The following is a 16,530-nucleotide window of genomic DNA, read 5'->3' on the forward strand; positions in this document are numbered from 1 at the left end:
AACAAGGAGTACATCCTCTTGAAGAGTAGCAGGCTGAATATATATTCCAATGCAAAACTGGATTTAGTACAGACTTGGGAATGAATTCAATACTTCCAAGTTTATATTTTGTTGTATTGCTATTTTAAAGCCTACAGCTTTCTGCTTTTCTTTGTTTCATGTCTGGTACTTTCCTAGTTAGCTCAGTATGATTTAATAGGAACATTATCGAGTCCAATCTCCTCTTTACCTATACATTGAGCCAATATTCTTGTGAAAGTACTTAATCTTAGCTCCATTCAGAATTCCTTGGAAATAATGGACGCTTCAAGACAAATAGTTAAAACTACAATTTTGTTTGGATGTGAAAATATATTAAATTGATACCTCACAACAGTTTTCACAAATAAATATAGTAAAAATAAGTTATTTGTATCATTTGGCCCATTGAATCTTATTGACTCTCTATAGAGAAATCCCATTTCACAATGCCACTAAGCCAATTTGTCTCTCTGTGTTCTTTCTACCAAAATATTACTTCACATTTTTCTGCTTTAAATTTCATCTGCCACTTATCTGCCCATTCTGCCAGCTTACAGTATGTCTTCTTGCAATCCATTACTGTGCCTCTTATTGTTTACCACAACATTCCGTGATAACAAACAAAGCTGATACTTATAAACCATGCTAAAGAACACATTTAAAAGCATTAAAGAATAACAAGACCAAGTCAAATGGCATATATCATTACTGTTAAGAGAAGGAACCTAATGCTGCTTTGCTTGATACCTTTTAGCATGTCATAAAAGCTAGAATGGAAAACAGCAAACCTATTCATAGCAAAACTGGAACCTGTTAACTACAAGCCAGTTAGAGTATATTACCTAGTGGGTAAACACAGAAGAATTTGCACAGGATTCTGTAAATGAACATTGGAATGAGTAATCTTGTAAATATAGTTTATTTGGATTTTTCAAAGCATTCAACAAAGTTCATCATATGAGATTTGTAAAGATGGTTAACACTCATGGAATAATCAGCTGTTTGGTTAGGTGCAGTGTTGAGAATTATCATGCTTATTTAAAATGGCATGAATTAGAAACAACAATAAAATGCAGAGAAAGATATTAGATCACTTGTGAAAACAGCCTTCAGAACCCATTTGGAAACCCTTGGGCCAAATTGTGCTTGATTTAGTCTGTACTTTGCATTCATCTCGTGCGATCCCCACAGCCGTACCAATCTTTTATAGATCCACATAAGTAACCAAGCCCCAGGCCTCGCTGTTGTGATATTCCTCCGTACAAAGCAGATGCAACATGGCCTCAGAAGAGAGATCCTGAAGCCCTCCCCCACACTACATTAATGGTGTTTTGACACTCTGAGCTGTCAAACACCTTGACAACTGTTTCTAAATATCTCTGATAATCAGAAAGAGTTGAAAACATTTAATAAAGATTAAATTAAATTAAATTACTCATAGTCATAGTCACTCCCGCCATTTAAATAATACATTTAAAAATATATTCAACTGAAAAAAAAGTTTACCTATTTAATCAAGATCAACAAATCAAAAAGGGTAGCCCACTACATATACCAATCATGAGAGGTCAGATATGAAACATACTGTATCTCTCAGATGAGCAAGAACATATTGCACCCTTGGACTCACTGCTGAGTCCAGTAGCACAGTGGGAAGTGATATATATCAACACCTGACAACATGACACCATACACTCCCAACTTCTGCCAGAAGTCTGGAACATGCTGACTCACAAAGAGGACCTTGCTGATGGTTATCTTCTGAACTACTAGCAAAAAACAAGTACATTTTAATCTGTTAACTTATAATAAATGAATACTAATGTGTTGTTATTGGACAACAAATGTCCTACATGCACAAAATAGCCTTGACTTTTTAACAATCTCAGTATGAAAGGACAATGGATGCGTTTGCATGAATTAGTAAATATTTTATTGGTCTCGACGAAATTACTTTACCAAAATTTTAGGTGAGGCATTTTGCATTGTCAACATGCAAAGAGAGCTCATTCTGAATCCAACCATACCATACCTACACTGTGAGTGCATGATGTTGATGCCAGGAAAACAAAATGGAGAAGTGCTCCATTTCCCAACAAAGATAATATTCCTCGGCTTAACTTGCATAAAATAGGCTAAAGGGTGCAGAAACTGGTCAAAATAAATCTCAGCATTTATTGTACAGAGATATTTGGAAATACTTAATTGACATGTACCTAATAATAATGTTACTAAATTAGATACCAAAGCTAAAATGAAAGCATATAATCTTCAACTTAATTGGAAGCAACTCTGTAATTGTACAAAACCTGTAACAGAATGAATACAGATTATGATAGGAGGGTACATTTTGTACCCGTTGGGGTATTTCTTAGAGATAAACACACAACTGATATGTATGCAGAAATGCATGCAATGTGGAAGTATGTAGCTCCAGCAAACCTTGAAGTACGAATGCTTCTTTTTGGTTTCTGAGGCTGAAAAGAAACTGTTCTAGAAGTTTCCATAAACTTATGTTATCAACATAGATCTTATTAAAATATATAGTATTTGGGGAAGTCTACACTGAGCATAGCACTACAAATCAACTAGCACTCCTATTACACATGTGCTAGTTTTGGACATTAACTATACTATTCCATTGACATAGACCATTGACTAGCCAGTAGGTAAAAAGAGGCAGACTGTCTTAAGTACTCTCAGCGAATCCAGACAAAAACAAATTGCTGTGGCAATGCGTTACTGGTATAAATCTTTGCAGATTTTCTGGTAAAGTGTATTTTTACAGTAAACAGAGCACAGTCTTCTGACCACAGTTACTGGAAAGTCCCAGGCTTGAGATTTATAAACTGTTATTCAACCACAAAGCTCAATGATAGATATAACATCCTTTCATCTACAAAAACACGATGCAGACAAAACATGTGAACTATAACTTTACAACCTCGATGATTCAGATGTTTTGGCTTGGTTCCCAATTTTCCTATATCTGTACTTTAAATGCAGGGTGCACAGGAAACCAGAAAATTATACAGCTGATGCCAAAAACATTTAAATATTTCATGACCGTCTTTCACAGCTCAATAGTCCAATGTATTAAACTGCTGGAAAATCAAAGATAACGGCATTTCAATGCATAAATTCTTAGAAGTATCTTTATTGTACTTTAAAATCCAGGTGATTTTACATCCTTTATAACTTGTAGGTGGTCACCTAAACAAAGATATTCATAACTGAAGGATAAACCAAAGCCACATATTTACATACATTTCTGCAATTTTCATAAGTGTGTTGTAACTCTGTAACACACATATTACCAAAATAAATAAAATATACCCAGTTTTAACACTCCACATTCCCCGAAGTTACTTGCCACAATCACATCAGTCTTGGCCACTGGAAATTGTTACCCTGCTCTTTTCTGCACCCTACTTAAAACATATGCTGACAAAACTGGATGGTGCAGGATGGGAGGAAACTCCTGTGGAACACGGAAACACCAGGATAGAACAGCTGGTCCGAAAGGCCTTTTTCTGTTGTATACATCATAACCCTCAGAGTTCCTTTACTTTCTGCTAACCAAGGGTAACACTTCCAAAACTACAAAGTAAAACCTGTGCCAAACTTCTCTCTACCCTTCACCAAGAGAAATTGATTCTAAAACTATTAAATCATCCAAAGTCAAACATTCAGATCATGACTGCACTATTATCAATATGACCTAATACTAATACATATCTAATGAATTAAAAAGATTAGATTTTGCTTTTTGCTGCCTGATCAGCTATTACACAAAGGATAATATCAGCCTGGAAAACATCAATCTACTACCCTGAATCTTTTTTTAAAGAAGGAAACATATGTTTCAAACCTTTGAACAAATACATAATGTTAAATTCAGGTTGATTTGTATTAATCTGATTTTTGATTGCAAGTTATTTTCTTATTAAATAATAATCCATTCCATTTCTCAGCTCAACCTGTACAGCATGATTATCAGTCAGTTGACTCAGAACTTCTGGAAAAGAAACCCAAAGCCAATTTTCCAGATTCTTTTTCTTGGGCCAAAGGGTCTGTATCTGTGCTGCATTGCTTTGACTCTAAATAATTCCAGCAGATTTTGCACAGAACTGCCTATGGTGAGTTTCAAGGAGAAAACATGCAAATCCTCAATGAATGATCTGGAAGGCATTTTTGACGATGTGCTCAGATGATAAGTAGTTCCAGAAAAAAAAATGAAAATTGGATTGCAACCATTTTCAGTGTGGTATGTGTTTGCAGGTTAGCACTAACAGCCAATACATAGTCACTAAAATAATTGGGCCATTCTTGCTTTAAGGAAATATTTTTGTGATGCACACATTTTATGAGACATTAAAACCCAACGTGTGCTTGCTAGACAGGTTGAAACAATATCATTCCTGTGCAGTCATGAGAAACTTCTTCATGGCAGCCTCAAGCTATCATGAAAATAGGTGTGGGAGGGAGAATATGGAGCTGGAGGAGGTGATGTCAATGTCACACAAGTATCCTGAGGAGACTCCCTCCTGAGCATCGAGCAACCCAAACATGCCTCAAGGCTGGTGGTCCCAAGGCCGATCCTGATCAGCAGCTGCACTTATCAAGTTACAGAAGCCTCAGTTTGTACCAGGGTCTGTTGACAATAATAGAAATAAAAATTGGAAGGGATGACTTTCAACATATATAAGTGATATCCCAGGAAGACTCTATAAATCACATGTGCATAACTTTGGACGTGACTTTGCACTCCTTTATTGACAGTGTGCTAATAATGCAGGTCATAAACCTGATTGAATTACTGTTGTGAAGTAAATAATAAGAGCTGTGCATGTTGATGACAAAAACACAACACAACAGGGAAATGGTATCAGTGTCAGAGTGAATCACGCACAAAGTTCTTGATACAATTTCCCATTAGGCAGCATTTCACCAGGAAATGTATGCAAACACTGTAAAACATGCCCAAATTCAAATGTTATGTGCTATTTACTTATTAAATAATATGCATTAATGTGTATTTTATTCCATTAATTTTCCTTACCCCCTTGAAGGCAAAACAAAAATATCAAATAGGTGGAACGATGAATTATTTAGGGTGTCAGTTTCACAATGGAAATTTAAAACTAGTTTCCATCTTTCCTTCTTTATCAAATATCACAGCAAGAATACATAGTATTACTAAAAATATTCTCCTTAAATAAGCATACATTTTAAGCCTTGGTATAACATGTTGTTATAAACTACCTCTACTGTTAGTGAAATTAACATTTACATGCGCATACAGATGTCTCCATTCTATCTCCACTGCTGTAATCCAAAACTATAATCTGTAGAACAGAACCCCAGTACTGGATTGCAGATACTGTTCCAGAATCTATTGCTCTCTGTGCAGTACCACTGTTATCACAAAGACCTGTTATATTCTGCTGGAATATTACTGTCTTCCTGGAATAAAAATCCATATAATCTAAGGGGACATGAAACTACTTGTGGTATATTTGAAACTTTGATATAATGAGGTACATTATTTTGAACTAGCACTGCACCAGAATTCAGGATTTTTAATTTGAAACAAAATGCTATTATAATGGTAAGTGTAATATGTTTGTAAAATCTATTACCTGTGAGAATTTAAGACAATGCTTTAAAGGACTGTTTCAAAAAAATCTATTAATCAATTTTGCTAGTACCTTTTATTATTGGCAGGTTTTGTTACCTGCCCATTAGTGACTTGGTTATCGGAGCCTGCTTTGCCTTTCAATGTCATGGCTAATCTTGTACCTCCACCTTCCCACATTATTCTCCATATCTCTTAATTCCTTCATAATCCAAAGTCTATTACCTCTACCCTAAATAAAAACTGAACATTCACATCCTTCTAAAGGCAGAAAATTCCAAGGATTCATTATGTTGTGAAGAAATTTCCCCTCATTTCTGTTCTAAATAGCCTTTATTCCGTGATTGCCACTCCTCGTTCCAAACTCCCCAAACAAGGTCCAGCAAGAGTTTTCAGGTCCTTTAAGAAAATTGTGTTTCAAGAAGATGCTCTCTTAATTTTCTGCATTCTAGAAAATATGAACCCGGCCTACTCAATTTTCTCTCATGCCAGAATACATCTAGTGCAAACTCATCACACACCTGCAGACATATCCTTCATAAATAGATCAAAACCATACATAGTAATCTTGATATGCTCTAAATAAAGCCATGTATAACTTTGAGGAGACAGTTGCTCTCTTACTTTCCTATTCTTTTGAAACAAAGGCTAACACAAGATCTTTTTTCATAAACATGACTGCAACAGTTTGTTAACTTTCTGTAATTTACACCCAAGAAAACCCAGATCTTCTCAAAATCAACATTACAAAAAATGTCTCAGAACAATATCTGAAAAACATCGTATTTCTTCACATTATCTTTCATCTGCTCCATTCTTAACTATTTACTCTATTAATCTATATATTCTTGCAGCCAGAATCCCTCTCAAAGCTTACCTTCCCACCTGATAGCTTAATTTAAATCATAGGCTCTTATCCTTATTAAGAGGCTAATGTACACAGTGAAAATTTAGTAGTGACTGCTAGTTCTTTGTTTGTTCATTTTTGGGATGTGGGTAGTCCAACTAACTGTGGCTTCCCCCTACTGTGGTTGAGAGAGCTTGCACCTGCATCTCTGCCATTTCCCACAACTCTGCTCTTACCCACACCCCTCCCAGACCCAACGGGGATAGGGTTCCCCTTGTCCTCACATTTCATCCTACCAGCCTACGTATCCAACACATCATTCTCCGCCACTTCCGCCATCTCCAACGGGACCCCACCACTAAGCACATCTTCCCCTCCCCACCCTATAAGACTATTCCCTTATACAATGAGATGGACTATAACCTCATGATCTACCTTGTTGTGACCTTGCATCTTATTGCACTGCACTTTCTCTGTAGCTGTGACATTTTACTCTGTACTGTTATTGTTCTTACCTGTGCTACATCAATGCACTCTGTACTAACTCAATGTAAGTGCACTGTGTAATGAATTAACCTGTACGATCGGTATGCAAGACAAGTTTTTCACTGTACCTCAGTACAAGTGACAATAATAAACCAATACCAATACCCTTTCTGCCTTTTGCAGGGACCAGTCTCTCCACGACTCCCTAGTCCACTCCTCCCTCCCCACCCATCCCACTCCCACTGCCCCCGCCATAGGTGCAACACCTGCCCTTAAACCACCTCCATCCAAGGACCCAAACGGTCCTTGTAGGTGAGACAGAGATTCACCTGCACCTCCCTTAATATCATCTACTGCTGTCAGTGCTCCAAATGTGGCCTCCTCTATATCAGCAAGACCAAACGCAGACTAGGTGACCATTTCACAGAACACCTGCGCTCCATCCGTAACCGCGATCTGCATCTTCCCATTGCCAGTCACTTCAACTCCCCTTCCCACTCCATCACAGATATATCAGTCCTCGGCCTCCTCCACTGCCAATAAAAGTCCAAGCACAAACTGGAGAAACAGTATCTCATTTTCCGTCTTGGAACCTTGCAGCCTAACAGCATGAACATTGAATTCTTCCACTTTAAGTAATCCCCACAACCACCCCACCATGCCTCTTCTTTTCTTCCCTTTCCTAGCCTCTCTCTCTTTTCTCTAACCCCCCCCCCCCCCACTTTTTTCCTCCTTACCTTTGACCCATCCCCCAGTGGATCTGCTCCCCTCCTCCTCCACACCTGCCTTTCACTACCTCTTACCTGCATCTACCTATCACCACCTTGTGCCCACCTCGCCTCCCCTCTTTCGTCCACCTATCACTACTCTGCTTTTCCCTCCCTATATATTGGGCTTCCCCTTTTCTTATCTTCAGTCCTCAAGAAGGGTCCTGACCCAAAACATTGACCGCCTGCTTTTCTCCATGCTGCCTGGCCTGCAGAGTACCTCAGGCATCAGAGTGCTTTTCATCTAGATTCCAGCATCTGCAATCCTTTGTTTCTCTAGTACTCACATTTATTCACATATCCAAATGTCTTTAAGGTGATGGTGAGCCGCCACCTCGAAGTGGTACAATCCATCTGCATTCACACAGTTCTTTTCAGTGGGGAATTCCCGGAGTTAGACCCAGCAAGGAATGGCAATGTATTTCCTAGTCAGCACAGTGAATGACTTGAAGTGGAAAAGGGCAGGTGGTGGTTTGTCCATCAAATACTGCCATTGTCCTACTGGGTAGTACAAACACTATTCTGAGAGGGGTTCTTAGAGAAGACTTGTTAAGTTACTGCCTTGTTTTATTTTCTGGATTCAACATTTCGCAGACACAGTAAACCATATAAATGTGTAGGGTGATGAAAGGAGTTCCAATCTAGAGAGCTGTTTTGTGCTGGATGGTGTTGAGCTTAAGTATTGTTCCAGCTGTGCACATCTAGGCAAGTGGAGAATATACTGTCAAACTCCTGACATATTCTGTAGATTATTGAAAGGCTTTGTGGAATAAGGAAATGAGTCACTCTCAGCATGATATCCAGCCTCTGACTTGCTTTTATTTATGTGGCTAAAATTTCTGGTCAGTGAGGATTTTCGTGGCAAGGTGCTCAGTGATGGTAATGTCAATGAATGTTAGGAACAGCTGGCTGGAAATGGCACATCTAACTTACCACTGATTAATCCATGCCTAGACCCACAGCCAGGCTTTGCTTCATGCAGGAATGGGGTTGCTTTATTATATTAAAAAATCACTTCTGATACTCTGAAGTGCAAGGTGCTATGAGGAAAATGTATTCAAAGCAAATTCTAAAAATTATAGATTTACAGAAATCTACCTTAATAGGTGTCTCCGTATCAATTGCTTTTCTTCATCATTGTAACCAGGCCAATCCTGTTGAATTTCCTTATAGAGCTCATCCTTCAGTGTGTAGCTGTTGTCCTTTACATTTAACTTTGCCACCTGTGGTGAGAATAAAAAGCATGCTCAGAGAAAAATAATTTTAATAAGTTTAGATCAAAACAGAAACTTTGAAATCATAATGTAATTTTTTATCTGAATTAGAAGTACCTATTCACAGTACAATTTTTGTTTTGTGGGGCCAATTAAGGAAATTTATGATAATAAGACTTTTTTCCCTGCTCTTCTGTGAACTTCCAGAGTATCTTCTTGCAAGCTTCAAAAGAATAAGCAGTATTATAATAAAACCTAATAAGTCTGACACCAATAAAATAAAATCATTAAATGCAAATTCATCCAGAGAAAACAAAAAAACTCAGGTCATGCAAAACAAATTCAGTACTGGACTAAATCTAGAGATTATCTTTTTTTCCCCCGAGTTTAAATTCAGCAGACTCCTCATTCTACAATCCTGATCATTAATTGCATATTAGGAAATTGTACTAAATGAATGCTGTAATATAAAATATTTGAATCAGATACCAGAAGGGATGCATTTAAGGTAAATATGGGCAAATAGTGAGATCTTCTTTCATCCAGAGAATTATTAGGTCAGTATGCATTCATCCATGACACATTTAGCAGCCCACAACTGTTTTTTTGGACTACAGAAAATCAGATCCAATAAATGACTTTCCCTTGGTGGCAAATTAAAATAATCTTAAATGGTTTCCACGTTTTAATCCAAATGACTTCACACAAAATACCTTGGTGTCCATTTTCTGATCATCTTCATACCGTGAAAGCAATCCTATTTGAATGAGTGCAGTAAGTATATTATAAAATGGAGTAGAAGCTTAGAGCTGTTAAACACAATCAACACTCCAGAGCAAAGGACTGCAGCTTTACCATCTCTTGTTGTGGATGATAACACCCAATTTGGCAACTAACTGCTAAAAGTAGCTTCATGAACACCCCATCATGCTGATCCCCAAACCGTAAATGCAAAAGACAAATTACTGCGCATCTTCAGCCAAAAATATCGATGATTTTATTTCACCTCTCCCCAGAAGGGTCCTTCTTCAGTGAGTTTAACATCCAACTGATTTAAATTATGCACTGGAATTAGCCAATTCCCCAGCCAGGCTGTTCCAGCACAGTTACGGCATTGGCATTTACACAACACGATGAATGCCTTGATGTACATTATCCACAAAAAACAGGATAAATTTAATCTCCATCATTAGATCAAAAATGGGGTTATCTCACCTCCGTTCAATATTCCAACGATTATAAATCTGGCCCTGGCATTCAACAAGAGGACCAGGATAATATTCAGACGACTCGAAAAATGGTAGATAGCACTTGTTAAGCAAGTGATAACAACAAATAAAAGAAAGTCAAGGCCATGTCCTTTGATGTAAGCCACTTCAAGTATCCCTATACAGTATACTAATTCAGCTAAATCCATGAATTAGATGCCTGCAAGGATCACAGCACTCTCTCTCACAATCAACACTACCATTAAGTGATCATTTTATCTCATGATTGATTGCGACACCTTGCACTACACAAACCTTTTGCCAGGTTTGCCCACATAACCAGAACTACATTTAAAAATTGTTGGAAGTGCTTGGATATCCTAAGACATTGGTCTTGAAATGTGTCTGCACAATGACAGAAAAATTGCAATGCACGTCAATGTAGTATTAAACTGCTTTGTGCATAGAATTAACAGCAATCATTATTTGGGTATGGAACTTTTGGTGCAAGGTTTCTGTTGTGCATAGAATTGACAGCAATCATTATTTGGGTATGGAACTTTTGGTGCAAGGTTTCTGGCATTCAGCTTGCCCAAATAATGTCAAATCGTGTGTGACAAACTGACAGCTAAAATTCATCTCTGGTGGGGTATTGTAACACATTGGTTGTGCTAGGAACAGTCACTGTTCACTCGCAGAAGAACCAGATTTTAAGAATGCTGAAGGCTCAAATTGATCATTACTCTCAGGGTCAGTAATTGCTCAAGTACTGGATGACTCACTGCAAAACAAACTTCAAGCAGACTGATTGAAAACATGATCTTCGTCTCCATACTTCCACATGCTTTTAGCAGACTTCCCATCAAAATTAAGAAGTTTGAAATGGTCGAAGACACCCTACAATAAAAAGCTGGTTCCATGTTTATGAAATGAAAAATGAGTTAAAAAAGGAGAAAGACATCTAAAGAGGTGGAATCAAAAAGCCTTTTCCTCGATAAGGTAGCATCCTCTCACCAACATTTCCTTCAGGAATAACACTTTTGCAGCCTTCACCTCCACAAGTTAGTCCACACTCACATCTGTGAACTCTGGAAAACATCAAGTACAAGAAGCTACAAAATCAAAATCACCCTCAGTCTCAGAAACCTCGCTTCAGGGTCCTTTCAGGTTGCATATGGCAGGCACGGTAGTGTAGCGGTTAGCGTAACGCTTTACAGCGCCAGCGACCCAGGTTCAATTCCGGCCACTGTCTGTAAGGAGTTTGTACGTTCTCCCTATGTCTGCATGGGTTTCCTCCAGGTGCTCCGGTTTCCTCCCACATTCCAAAGACGTACGGGTTAGGAAGTTGTGGGCATGCTATGTTGGCACCGGAAGCGTGGTGACACTTGCGGGCTGCCCCCAGAACACTCTGCACAAAGATGCATTTCACTGTGTGCTTCGATGTACATGTGAACTAATAAAGATCTGATCTGATATAATCCAAATATAACATTTTGCTGTTCACTGCTACTTTGCAAAAGTCAAGCAAAACTCTTATCAGAATAGTATGGAATCTTCAAATTTTAGTCAATGTAACTTTTACATTCACACCTGTAAGGGGCATTTGGCTGCACTGCAGTCTCATAAAAGTGCAAGAGTTAGAGACAGCTTCCTGGCTACCTTTTGCCCTTTGCACAAAGTTGATGCTTCCTATGCACACTATTCTTCAGAGGCTTGTCCAGATTCATTGGCTTCCCAAGAGAACTTTGCCCCCAGCCTCCCCCTCCCCTCCCCATCCACTGCCAGAATCACAATGGTATGCACATTTCTTGCCAAGACTCCACAGAAGCTGAAAGACTGCTGGTTATATTGTGGTGTCCCTCCTTAAGGGCTGCCTCCTGAGTCAGAGCTCTAAGGAGAGGTGCTACTGATCAAGGTAATTCAATCCCGAAAACCCGCTATTTTTGAAACAGAGTAGCATTATGTGACAGCTTGCTAGTTGAGTCTTGGAACTGGCACTGATGAATTTTGTGATTTTGGTTAGAACAATTTTCAAGAGATTGTTAATACTGTTTTCAGCTGCCATGTTCTTTATGCAAGTTTTAACATTTTGTTTTTAATTCAGACATTTCAACTGCTAGTGAAAAAACAGCAACCTCTTTTTTTCCAGAAGATACTTTCGGTGATTCAATTGGTCAGTCAACAAATTGAATCAAAAAAAACTCTTCAAGCTTAGAATTCAAGATAAAGAAAAATAGACAAGTAATTTATACCCTTTTAAATTAGGATTGTTTATATCAAAAATTGCCATAAAGACACCCACAATTGACACAGAAAGATATGTAGACAGGAGAATGTGCCTCACATGAACTAATAAATATTTGAAGTCAGATATTCCACAGAGCACAAATGCTCTGTTTATAGGCTGTAGATGCAGTTCAATCTTCACTTTGCTAAAGTTACAATGAACCGAAATTCAGCGGGATATTATCAATGATAGAAAATATAAATTTCGTATCTAAGCTCTTAAGGTCATTCTTATCACAAAACAATTCAGGTTGAAGAACATTTTAGTTCACAAAATATCAAAATTTTAGTGGTCTGCAAATTATTTGTGCTGCCCACTCCTGTGCAAATATAAACATATTAACTGTACCATATTATGCAAATTTCTATGTAAAAACAAATTAAACCATTTGACTATCTTCCTAGCTAATCAGAAAATATACTATTTTACATTAGGACTTACACCATGCAACTGTCATTGGGTTACCTTGATTTTATGGTGGAACTGTGCTAAATATGTCCCTTTAAAGAGTACAAAATTCAATTTGTGATTCAACATATCCTGGGATTAATTGGAGACAAATTTTCCACCTTCTGTGGCACTTTTTAGGACACTTTCTGGTTGTACCCTTATTTATGTTTTCTTGTTCTGTGAATCTATTTACATTAAGTATGTGATGGATGCAAGGCCTTCACAAATAAATGATTTGAAATTTAACTGTCTATTTAAGCATCTACATTTAAAAGCAAAATTGATGCAATATCAGATGTACTAGGAACGTTGAAAGTATTGAAATGTTAAGAACATTTAATATATTGTAGAAAAGGTGGCTGAAATCTTGGCCATAATGATGGATAGAACTCTTACACAGGTAGAATTTGGCTTGGGTTGATGTAATAAAGAAGGTAAAACAGTGGGAGCATACTGGTAATGAAGTAATAGCACAACTACACTAGAATGAACAACAACAACACAGCAGTTTTGAAATTTAATGAGTTAACTCTGTCTACCTTTGCAAATCCTGCCCAACCAGCTGAATAATTCTAGCTATGTTTCTAACTCAGATCTCTCAAGATGTACAGCAATTAGGTAAACAGACACTGAAGGAGGAACCTGAAGCTGTTTACATCTACAGAATTGGTTATCCTGAAGGTGTCAGCTGAAGTAATTCTGAGTCAAATTGGGAACAGATGCATTGTTAACTATTTTCAGATAAACTCTAAATCAAAAGAAGTGGACTGCCAAATGTTATATCCACAATGGTGCTGTTTTCAGCATGCAAATATAATTTGCATTGAATTATTGAATGTTCCTATGGGCAGGGAGATTCTTCCTCCACATTATATTCCCCTTGAAATTAATTTGTGTTAATTAATTATATGATCTACCAATTAGCATTTTTTTTCTCTTAAGGTTTCTTAATTATCTGTCAGCACATCTGTATCTTCTAAAAATAGACTTCCACTAAATGCTTTGCTCAGTCTAACCAGCACACCTGTAACAATATTTTTCAAGAAATAGGTAACAATTTTAGAAAATAGTTTCTATTTAGAAGAACTTTTAATGTGAATGATATATAAATTGTTCCAGCAGCCAACTAGGTTATTCTACTTGTGTGTAGTTAGTTACACTAGATTAACAAATCTAGGTGTTTCCAAAGCAACATTTACTGAAAACCTGAAAATTAAAATTAACAATTTTACTTTTAAAAAATTAACAACTGAAACAAACTGGAATAGAACAGAGCAAGGAATCCTACACAATAGTATAGCTTGAAATGGCATGCTTCAGGAAATTGAGAGAACATTTAACTCTGTAATCTTATCAATAACACTTGGTACAGAGTGACAAACAAAATATTGTGTTCAATTAATTAATTCCGCTAAATACTTGACAAAACACCAACGTACATTACACAAAGTTGTGCAATGTGTTCATACCACCCACATTCCCCTACTTGGAATTATATGCAGAGATACAGAAAATCAGCTCTCCAGGGGGACTGAAATGCAGGCCTGCAAATTAACCCATTCACCATGATATATCTACAGCCATCTATTTCTGTTCACCACAGTCTTGCCCGCTTTTGATGCACTATTCCTCACTAAAATGATTACCCGCTCTTACCATGGCTGCCAACCCTTCAACCCACATCCAGTGTTGCTCTGATTTCTGAAATTTCAACTCATTCTTCAGCATAAGAGACCAACCATTGATTCCTTTGTCCTTGCAAACTGCTGCAAAACCAAGCTAGACCTCAACACCTCTCTCTTGACCATTCTAATTTCTCTAAAAATGACAAGGAGCATTGGGATGAGCAGAAGACCTGACTACACTTGGTTGACCTCACTTATTCTATCCTCATCATCCAAAACTCTGCTTCACATTGTCTTAATTTGCATCAAGCCCTGCTCACCCATTACTTCTCTGCTTGGAGATCTACACTGGGTTCTGATTAAACAATGTTGTATTCAAACCCCTCATGGCCTCTCCCTTTCTATCTCTGTAATTTCTTTTAGTTCTTTAACTTGACATTAAATGTACATTCTCCCCACATGTCTGCGTGGGTTTCCTCTGGGTGCTCCAGTTTCCTCCCACATTCCAAAGACGTATGAGTTAGGAAGTTGTGGGCGTGATATGTTAGTGCCGGAAGCGTGGCAACACTTGCGGGCTGCCCCCGGGCTACACACTACGCAAAAAAGATGTACTTCATTGTGTGTTTCGATGTACATGTGACTAATAAAGATATCTTAAATGACAATTATATTTCAAATGCATTTCATTTGTTGTAATGCACTGAGATCAACCTTGGGTTGCATCAGTTCTTTATTCTTTCTCACCTGGTCCAATACATATGACAGTTCAGCCTTGTCCTTTGGGTTAGCTTTCTCTCTCTCCAACCATACAATAAGCTCAGGCTTTTTATATGGCTTCAGAGCCAAAAGGTGGGTGATACGATCTCTCAGAGGCTTTTGGGTAATGGAACTGACATGATTTTTCTTCACCGCAGCGCATGGATTCATAGTGGGTGAGTGTTTTCTAAGTGGAATGACATCAGTAGCTGGGCTTGTTGTTTGCTTTCGAACATTGATTGGTTTGCGTGTCCCTAGGAAACAAAACTGGATTTTAAATGGCGATACACATGCGATGTTACAAGACATAGAGGGTCTACTTTATAATAAAGAAAGTAATAATGGATTTTCATGAGCCATTGGACTATTAAATGGAAGTGTGATAAGAAAAGCTACAATAAAAGGTATAATTCAAAGGTGCTAGCTGAAGTATGGCTTATTTTAGAAATTAGTTAAACCAAATATTTGACAATTTCAAAATAATGCATTCAAATTTAGTGCAGAAATCTACAAATGTTCATATGTTATAAATTAGTTTTTTTTAGAATGTTGAAGTGCATATTAATGTACAGATTTCATATCTTATACATGCTTCAACATTTTCAATGGAAACAATACTGCAGCAGTTTTCTTATAAATGCTCAAATGTATTTTGAGGGATGAGATTGGGAACTGGACAACATATGACTGGGAAGGAGGAGAGCAAAGAGCAGGTCAACATGTGTTTGGGGGAGGGGTGAAATTCAAGGCAACACCTGATGTGGGGAAGAGAAAATTGGACAGTAGCCAATGACATCTGGTGAGGAGTGAGTGGATTAGAACTGGCTATATGGTGGAAGTGGTAGGGTGAGCTCAGGGGATTGGCTGCATATTATGGGGGGGAAATCTGCAGAATGAGGGGAGGATCAGGGAATTGGTCCATTATGGAAGTGAAGGAACCCAAAGATTTAGTCAATACTTAACACCATACATCCCTAGATGATCCAGTGGGATTAAAACCAAAATGTCCTGCATATGTTTGGTAACAGGGGCTCTAGGACAACGTGACGCAAATTCTCCTGAAATCCTCCAAAACACATGTTGCATAGGAAATGATGCCAGCCCTGTGTCTATGAAGCTGAAATCACACTAGGGTTGCAAAGGTCTCACACACAAAGACACACACAGCATTTTAGGACTGATACATTGCAGCTGCACTCTTGTGAAAATGCACAATTATCATGTCACAGAA

General features: G+C 37.8%; 1 protein-coding gene across 5 annotated transcripts in view; it reads right to left on the bottom strand.

Annotated features, from left to right (window-relative positions):
* LOC127584086 (RNA polymerase II elongation factor ELL) overlaps nt 1-16,530 on the bottom strand; it is a 77,938-nt gene that overhangs the window by 23,359 nt on the left and 38,049 nt on the right. For all 5 annotated transcript variants that reach the window (XR_007958341.1, XM_052040645.1, XM_052040643.1 and 2 more), the window contains exons 5-6: nt 15,288-15,553; nt 8,858-8,982 (exon numbers count right to left, since the gene is read on the bottom strand). Coding sequence is in view for 4 of the 5 variants with exons in the window: in XM_052040645.1 (XP_051896605.1) it covers nt 8,858-8,982; nt 15,288-15,553 (391 nt within the window). In the remaining variant the exon portion in view is untranslated. The remainder of the gene's footprint in view (nt 1-8,857; nt 8,983-15,287; nt 15,554-16,530) is intronic.

Source organism: Pristis pectinata, chromosome 28, assembly GCF_009764475.1.
Source record: "Pristis pectinata isolate sPriPec2 chromosome 28, sPriPec2.1.pri, whole genome shotgun sequence".
Classification (NCBI taxonomy): Eukaryota; Metazoa; Chordata; class Chondrichthyes; order Rhinopristiformes; family Pristidae; genus Pristis; species Pristis pectinata.